This window comes from Sinohyriopsis cumingii, chromosome 18 (genome assembly GCF_028554795.1).
Source record: "Sinohyriopsis cumingii isolate HCF-2022 chromosome 18, ASM2855479v2, whole genome shotgun sequence".
NCBI lineage: Eukaryota > Metazoa > Mollusca > Bivalvia > Unionida > Unionidae > Sinohyriopsis > Sinohyriopsis cumingii.
In genome coordinates, this window is record NC_142978.1 from 2,233,314 (window position 1) to 2,242,836 (window position 9,523).

Consider the following 9,523-nt stretch of genomic DNA (forward strand, 5'->3'; position numbering starts at 1 on the left):
TGAATTCATGCGTAATGAGAATACAATATTTGGCACAGTTTCATCGTCTAACAACGCAGTACCAGCATGAGTGTTTACATCCTTACAAATAACTGCTTTTGTGTCCAAGAAGAAGTATGTGTCACTAGATAAAATATCTGCTCACTTTGTATTCCTTACATGTGCCTATATACATTCAATCCTACATAAATCTATGTTTATTTACCCTGATCCTCTCAAATGTATTTTAGAAAAAAGAGTCATTGACAGATTTAATACTAACAATCGCTTGAAAGTTTCTTTTCATTTGTACGAAACTGTATTTCTCTTCATTGTCTTTAAATTATATTTTGGTAACATTAATTTAAGTAGCAGCAGTACACTTTTTGATCTTTAATTTTTGCACATTTAAGCTGTGTATAATGACACATTCAGTGTGTTAGAAGCTGTGTATAATGACACATTCAGTATGTAATAAGCTGTGTATAATGACACATTCAGTATGTAATAAGCTGTGTATAATGACACATTCAGTGTGTAATAAACTGTGTATAATGACACATTCAGTATGTAATAAGCTGTGTATAATGACACATTCAGTATGTAATAAGCTTCAATGATAAGCATGAATGTCAAGGTCTCAATCTGAAGCTTTACACTCTTTCACAGGTTTAATATCTCTAGCTATTGTAACGTGATTTAATAAAACTTGGCGGCATATATTCCAATAAAACTGATCTGAATACGTCCAGCATATCACTTACCACGCAATGATGTAACTGGTGCAGTATTTTTCTGGTCGGTGTTCCAATACACGAGTTTTGATAACCTTTCTGAAATAACAATTATATACAATGAATGATAATAACAATTATATGCAATACATGCAACTGATATTGTCTGAAAAAAATCATTCTCCAATTAAATTCTAATGGTCGATGTTGCATTGTATATTTAGTCATATTTGTTGCGAAAACGATATAAACAGTACCAGAGAGAGATATATGTTCTTAAACTGTAACTGGATATTGACATTGAGACATTGGTGTATGCATCCGCTCTTCAACTTCCACCCCACTCCTTCATTGTGTTGTACTACTGCAATAAGTCTAGGGTACTTGCCTTTTGCATTTACGTCTGCATTTATAGTTGTGTAATATTTTGTTATTATTTGTTTAATTTCGGGAAATCTGTTTTGGAAGACATTTCTCATAAATCGCAATGAACTGTATTCAGGAGACTTCATAGAAACACGGATGAGTTTCGTTAAATGGCCCATATAAAATTTCTTAGAATATGAATATTTGAGATATTCTCACGCACAACTCTTTTTATCAGAGGTAGGAATAATTCTGTTTGTTATGTGTTTATGGCTTGTTTTATGGTTCGTGACATTACATATCGGTTTACGGCTTAGATTTGCATCCAAATAAATCTCACCAACGAGAAGCAAGAAATACTGTACAAGTGTGAAACTTGAGACTTGTAAATATGTAATCCTTATTTGGATGATATGAAAAAATGTGTGGAATTAGCGTGTTTAACAACTCTAATATTAAGACGATTTTGTCTTGTGGTACTTGGAAATGCAGAATCAAAGGCCCCAAGCCCAATTCGCGCAGTGGGTTCGACATTCTTTTTGTTTTAGCTTGGTCTTGAGCTGAACTAGCTGCTGTTAGGAACGTGGCATGTTACAATACTTATACAAGATGTCGCCAAATGTATATCCATGTCTGCGGTCCATGTAGTTACATGAAGCGGCATCTTCTGCCTATAGATTGTTTACTTACTGTTCTCTGGTCAGGCCATCTGGAACCCCAAGTCACCAAACTATTTGTGCTCAAACATTGAACTCGTATTCAAAAATTCAGACTTTAATGTTGAAATATGGCACATTGTTAGAAAGATGAATTATACAATAATTACATGGATTGTTGGCAGTCAAATTCCTTTTACAGCAGATAACCAGTTAAAATTTGGTTCAGTGACAGCATTAAGACAACATAGTTTTGTCTAATCATACAAGGTAGACTGCATTTGTCTGTCGGTTAATCAGAGTGAAATTATTTCATGCTTTTATCATTTGATATTTTTCATAATCAGAATATTAACAAAGATGGGGATTCTACTCAGGTTCATTTGTGACACATTATTTTGAGTACTTGTTTTCTTTACCAGCTTATCCCCCATTCCACACCTCCGCTTACCGACATAGTTTTTCAAAATCTTTTTTAATCTCATTCAAAGTGTCCGTATTGTCCGGGTTTGTAAAAAAACATAAGATTTTGTGAAATAAAACAGTGCTCCGTGAAAGTCAGAACGGGATGGTTGGAAGATTTACCACTGTTCCTACTCCGGATTGCAAATGTTGTGTGGTTGTGTGCTCAAATTTTAGTGGTTGGAGGGATAAGTACAGTGACAGATCGTTCGTTATTCGAAGATGGTGCTCTGGTGAGGAGTCCAGATTTTATGGGAGAATTATTATAACTAAGGCACTCACTTTCGAATTTTTTCCTTCCAAAATGTGTTTTTACTGTTTTCTGGACCACTCTTGCTGTTGATGGAACGCATCTGATACTCCGTCATCTAAAATTGGACTTAAAGTGCTAATTCAATTCAAATCCTCAAATTTTACCATTTTTTAAATCTAAAAGGTCTTCTTCGTACTTTTGTCGTTTGGTCTTCGTCACATTCCGAATGTCGGTAATAGAAGGCGATTCTGCTCTGGCAGGTTTCATATATGACACATTATTTTAAAAACTAATTTTCTCTCAACCATTCCAATGGTTTGTTGGGTACAACTGCAGAATGGCGATGAAATGAAGGATATATCGATGGATAAATAGAGAGATATCTTATTATGTTGCATAGTTTATAATAGTAAAACGTTTCCAGCATTAGCTCCAGCACTCCACGTAGTCAATATCCTTTGCTATGTGGCGCCCACTGACACTCAAATGGGTATTGACACTTTTAATAATATTATTGTTTACAATATAAAATGAGCACTGGATTCATATATGAATTTTGCAATAGTACCAGCAATCAGAGACACATGCATTTTTAATGACTCACAGATGATCCTGCTGAAATTAACATCTGTGTCTGCTACTGATGAATTGATTAAGAGAGCGAAACGTTACTCTTCATTTATTAACATAACTGACAATATATATGAATGCTCAGAAGTATAACATTTTCGCTTGGCTAAGGAAGATGATGTAGGTGTTAAAAAACGATTACAAGGCTTCAACGTCCATAATTTGATAAATCATACCACTGCGAAGCAAAAGCCATACGTGTGTGATATCAGAGACTCGCTAATATGTGGTCCTTAGTTGGACTGTAGTTGTCTTGAGATCCTTCAAAACATTGGACTGTAGTTGTCTTGAGATCCTTCAAAACAGTGGAAACAACAACCACAAGCCAAACTCGCGCAGAGTCGATATTTAACTCAGTCTGGAGGCGAACTAGCTGCTTTTAGACGTATTACAACACTTAAGCAAGATGTCGTCTAATGATATCGGTCCAATTCTGTTGATTATGTACTAAAAAGTAGTGGTGTTTTGCCTGTTCATTTTATTTTACTGACTTTCCATTTTCTGCAACATCTGGACCCGTAGTCACAAAGCTGTATGTACTCAAACAATAAACTCGAATTCAAAAGTCTAAACTTAATCATCATACAGAACATGTCAATGCTATCGAATTTTGACATATTAATTGTGAGATCAACAATAAAACAAGCCTCACATCTTTGGCAGTTTCATTTCTTTTCATAGCGGTTCACGAGTTAAATTTTGTTTAAATATTATCGTGAGAGCAGGATATGATCTATCTAATCATACAAGCTCGACATTATTTTCCCGCCGGTTAATCAGAACTCATTTATTTCATGCATTTATCTTGTGGAGTTCTGCTTCTTTAGAACGTTAGTAACATACCTGGATTCTACTTAGCTTTCATTTTGTGACATATTACTTTGAAAACGCGTTTTCTCCATCAGTACCCCCTCCCCAACCCCAGGTGGTTTGGTTGGTGATCATACAAGATGACATTGTGGCTGCAAATTACGAAACAGCAAACCTTTTACAACTTTCGTTCCAAAATCCCACTCAGTCAACGATCCTTTCCAATGAGTCGCCCACAATACCCACATGGATATTGACACTTTGTAATGATACTGTTTTGTACAATAGTTAAAATGAGTACACGATTCATTCATAAACTTTTGTGATATTATCGTCAAACAGGGATATATATTTTTGGATGACCCACATATCACATCCTGCTAAAGTTGAAAGAGTTAAAAACTGTGTATGGTTCTTGATACGTTGCTTAAGAAAACAAAACATTACTCTCACTAATATAACTGACACTATATTTGAATGCTCGGAAGTATAGCGTTTCACTATACAAGGAAGATGACGGAAGTGAACGACGACAATTACAAAGCCGGAAGATGTATTAATTAGTTTGTTAAGAAGAACGCCCCACTTGTTTAGGATTTGAGTATACATGTAACATTGTATTTAAGATAATACTTTTTAAACAAGAAAAAAAATAAATAAAGGAAAAACGATATATATATATATATATATATATATATATATATATATATATATATATATATATATATATATATATATATATATAGATAAATAGATAGATGGATGGATGAACGGATGGTTGGATGGATGGATAGAAAAACTTCTCCAGCTTTATCCCGAAAATTCCACGCAGTTAAAGATCCTTTCCTATGAGGGCCAACAACACGCATATGGGTGTTAAGACTTGTAATGATACTATTGTTTACGATATATAAATGAGTACACAATTTATTAATGAACTTTGAAAATAGTATCACTAAACAGGGATACGTCTGTGTTTCATGACTCACATATTGTCCTGCTAAGTTAAAACTTTGGTATTGATCAATTTATTAAGAGAACAAAACATTAACTTTTGAATTATTAGTATAAATGACAGTATATTTGAATGCTCAGATGTATAACATTTCCGATTATTTTATTAAGAAAGATAAATTTAGGGCAGAAACATTGAATAATTAGTTTCTTAAGAAAGAAACCCCATTGTTGAGCATTTATGTGCACATATAACATTATATTTTACATCATATAAGCGACCTAATTAAATGTAATGTACTTCATTTTACTTACTGAGTTGTTATCATTGATTTGATAAGATATTTCATAATTTCGTGAGAGAAAAGAACAATGAAATTAGGGTTTTTATTTATTTTAACGACTTCATTTGTCATGAATCAATCACACGACTAGATAGATATACATCATAATGAAACCCATGCTAGCTCGGCGATGTAGATCGGGTCAAACGAGCACTTCTGCAAGCCATAAGAACCGACTAATAGAGGTAAGTGGTTAGTATGCCAGAGTCTTAACCAAAAGGGTGTGGGTTCGAATCCTACCACTGGACAAGCTCATGATTGTTACTGCGGTGCGCATCATACCCAAGCACATTTCTCAAACTACTTTGTCATTAGATTTTATATTTGTATTTCTGTGAGGTAAAGCACCGAACGGAAACAATCAGTTGCTGCATTAACCTGCAAGATTGACAAAATATATCTTATAAAGTAAGATTGAATTTGTCAGAGAAAACATATTTCAAATGTTATAAATGTCACAGCAAAAAAACAGTGAAACTTTTCTTTCTCGTACATCAGCGTACACAAATGTTTCGTTTTTAGAAAGAAATAATGTTCCAGAAAATACATAAAATATGAGAAAAGTAAGGAAACACTAAATAATTACATTAAATTTTTAAAAGGATTTTTTTCTAATTGGTATAGAATTATGTATTACAGAATTATGTCACAAAATTCATAAATATGATATCATTGTCTCAAACTTCAAAACAAAATTGAAAAAAATATTATTATTTCAAACATTTATGTAAAAGCATTATTTGATGTTTTGATGCTGCTTGATATATTAAAAATGTTAAAAAATGGTTCAGAAGTTACAGATCTATATTGTACACTTAGCAAAAAATATCCTTTAAAATAATTATTAGTTAAAATTCCTTTTTTTCTTATCATAGTAAACCTTAAGAGAGGTCGTGCTGCATATGTGATCATCATCATCTTTTCGTTATATCCTGTATTTTCATAAATGAAATCTAACGAAATAATTGGCGCTGTTGCCGCTATCACTCAGCTGATGGGATCCTCTAGTGGATTAGGCTTTCTGCGATTTTTGCCAGCGCAGGAATTTTTTACAGCACCTCCCTTATCGCTAATATTGCCAGAATAAATGATTGTTTAACATGATTGAAAGAAGATCTAGAGAAATTACAACAGTAAGTAAAAACATATACTTTTGCACAAAAAGAATAGGAGGAAAGAAGAAGGGAGAGATGAAAACCATGACAATCAACGATGAACAGGGAGAATTTAGCGAAGAGGACCGACATCAAAAACTGTGCCTATGTTACATTAAATTTGGGCTGAAACGAAGCAGCTAAGAGCCTTATACGAAATTTCTTTGTTCAAGTCTAAGAGAAAGATATCTGATTTTACAAACAAAGAATACATCCACCCATAAAAACAGCAGCAACTGGACTCGGTCGAGAGGACGATAAAGAGAACTGAAAAAAATGATGTACAATCCTGGCTTGTATAAAAGAAAAGACAAAATTAAAAACAGCCACCACCCTTCTCTCTTGGCTTGTGCGATTGTTTGTACGATTTCCTATATGTGTGTATGACTATGTGTGTGTTTTGTGTGTTTTGATGTATATATGTATAAATTTGCGGAGTAGTAGACAATTGGAAAGCCGCCTTGAGGATGGAAGAGCAGCTTGCCAGAGTATGAATAATACAGAAGAAAGTGAATAAAAATGTTACTTAATAATTGGATAATTAGACTGAGAAAATGTGATGATGTGTATGGGTAGTACTTTCAGTGGATGCAGTGACGTACTGTCCGCTAATAAAGAACCTGGTTGTACAGCACACTAATATTCTGAACATTAATATAAAAAAACCTCATAGGCACTTATTTACGTATGCATGTATGCATTACAAAGGAAAAGGTTCCCTGCCCCTTATTTATTTGTAAATAGGTGTGGTGTTGGAGAGTAAGGTGTCGTATATTGTAAGTATTTTTGTTAGGATGCATTTATTTATAAGGATATGTGTATGTGTCCTTAGGGAATGTGGGTGACCCTCAAATTATCCCATTTCCCTACCCTATTTTCGTCGTAATTGTGGGTGTTTGTCTTTAACAAAGTGTGCTTCTGAGCATTTCATATCCTCTTCCTGACTCCTTCAGTTTGTTTTTACTTACGGGTTGGATTGTTAAAACAGTGTCTCTAATTAGATTAACATTATCCATCTCTCCATCTATTTTAACATTCAGTGCCTCTTGTCCCCATAACAACCCAAATCTAAATGGCTTCGTAATATTAAATTAATTATCTTCGTCCCCATACCGAAGTTATTTCCCCATAACGAACCCTATAATTAATGCCCAGTATACTTTGCAACATCAATAGTATGTCGATGAACTTTGGTCTCCATTAAACTATGCATCATCAGGAAACTTAAGTGTTTATTTATCACAAATCGTCGCCCTCCTTCCCAAGATAACCAAACAATACCCTTCACGAGGTGAGTTGTGTGTGAGGGTGAGTCAACGGAATAATATAATGGACCCTTTTTAGAAATTAAAAATATTTCGATGCACATGGGTCACTATTAGAGTATAATATAAGAGGAAAGAAAAGTCAACAAAAGTTGTATATGTGGTAGGCCAGTGCTCCAGCGGACTAATTGGTCCTTCATATCGGTTTTCAAAATTTTGTTTTAATTGGATTGACGTTCAACAAATAAGAGACTGGAAGGTTGAATCCACAACTTTAGCAACTAAATTAATAATGCTGTTGTCCTTGTCTAGAATATGAAAAGGAAGAAAGTCATATCATTCGACAATTTATAGTTTGATGTAGAATAAAACCACACTTTTTAAAGAACTTTTTCAAGGTAGGTACAATCGGGCTCAAGTTTCCAGAATTTCTAATATATAGGAAATGCTTGCCAACTGGATCCATATGAGTGTGCTATTATTTTGGCGTAAATGCTAAGCAACAGTCAAAATTAGGAAATAAGGTTATAAAATACGCATATCCGTCAATAGAGCTAGCTTGCGGACGTGGAGCTAACTATATTATTAAGTGCTATGATTTCGTTATTAATTATTTTCTGTCTCTGATATTGGTTGCGTTAAAGTACGCTTTGACTTCTGATCAAAGTCCTGAGGAAACTTATTAAAAATATTGGAACAGAGCAAAATAGTATTGTGAACAAATTTATTAATACATTTTGAAAAAACAATGCTCTAAGATTTACAGAAAATTGTTGCAAAGTCTTTTGACTTGGGATGTATCACGTTACTATGTTCACTCTTGAAACGTCTTGGACATTAAAAGATTGCGGTTTATATCCTAAAATTGACAGTTATATTTCACGGATGATACCACATTTTGCCTTTATCTTGCTTTGGATGCCTTTTCAGGGAATAGCTAAACATACACTGTACTGTATAGCTAGGTTTGTGTTACTCTGTCTCGGTCTCAGATCTTCAAAAACTCATGTAAATTATTGTCGATCAATCTACTCACTCTTCGGCAATCAGTTCAGCTATTTGCCTCAAGAAGAGCAAATAAGTAGCATATTTTTTTTACAAGAACAACATCACTATTATTATTATTGATCAGTAACGTCTGAGCTGCCTAAACTATTTTTCAAGCTCTTTGCGGTTTTGTAATAACTTCACAAAAACTTTTGTTTTTCTTTAGGGGATCTATCAAACCATTCTAAAAATGCTTTAAATTGTGTCCGGCAAAACGGTTTGAACATACTCCTCCAAAATCCTGTTCTACTGTATATTTTCTGTGCAAATTACATGGTTTAGAACAGTGGTACCTACTAATTTGTTTATTGTATGTGTATGTATGTGTGTGTTCAACAGTGATAATATAACCTTTTCACATAAACATTAATTTTACTTACCCTTGCCAGTCTGCATTTGTTTTGGAGACTTGGGATAAAACCACAGAAAGTATACAAAGAAAAAGCGTAACTCCCGTAACCATCTCTGTTAAGCAGCAATATTTGGTTAAGAACGTGCTCTGGCCTTTCTAATATAAAGTATTTCTGCTGTCAACATGGCAAGGGGCGGAAAGGAAAACTATCTGCTCACTTGCTATTGGTGATTTTTGAACAATGAAGATACGTGCTTATTTCCATATCTGACGTATTAAATGATGATGTGTTTGATGGTATCGTAGAATGGAAAAATAATTTAGGTTAAAACTTAATTGTAGAGTGTTTGATAAGTTACAGTCACTAATGTTACGAGTATGATACATACTGACACCTTTATTACCGTCTATATCCGTGTTTAGCACACCCACAGCTGCGAAAAGCACAGACGTTGCATGATGCGATTGCAGCATTGGTATTATTTGACACCAGAAACTTGTCTACAATGGTCACAGG

General features: G+C 34.0%; 1 protein-coding gene across 1 annotated transcript in view; it reads right to left on the reverse strand.

Moving 5' to 3' along the window:
- The window catches only part of LOC149775965 (uncharacterized), a 46,651-nt gene extending 37,482 nt beyond the window's left edge, over positions 1 to 9,169 (reverse strand). Inside the window, exons 1-2 of the mRNA XM_089941093.1 lie at positions 9,035 to 9,169; positions 744 to 812 (exon numbers count right to left, since the gene is read on the reverse strand). Coding sequence (XP_089797219.1) covers positions 744 to 812; positions 9,035 to 9,117 — 152 coding nt within the window. The 5' untranslated portion in view covers positions 9,118 to 9,169. The remainder of the gene's footprint in view (positions 1 to 743; positions 813 to 9,034) is intronic.
- Positions 9,170 to 9,523: the final 354 nt, after the last annotated feature.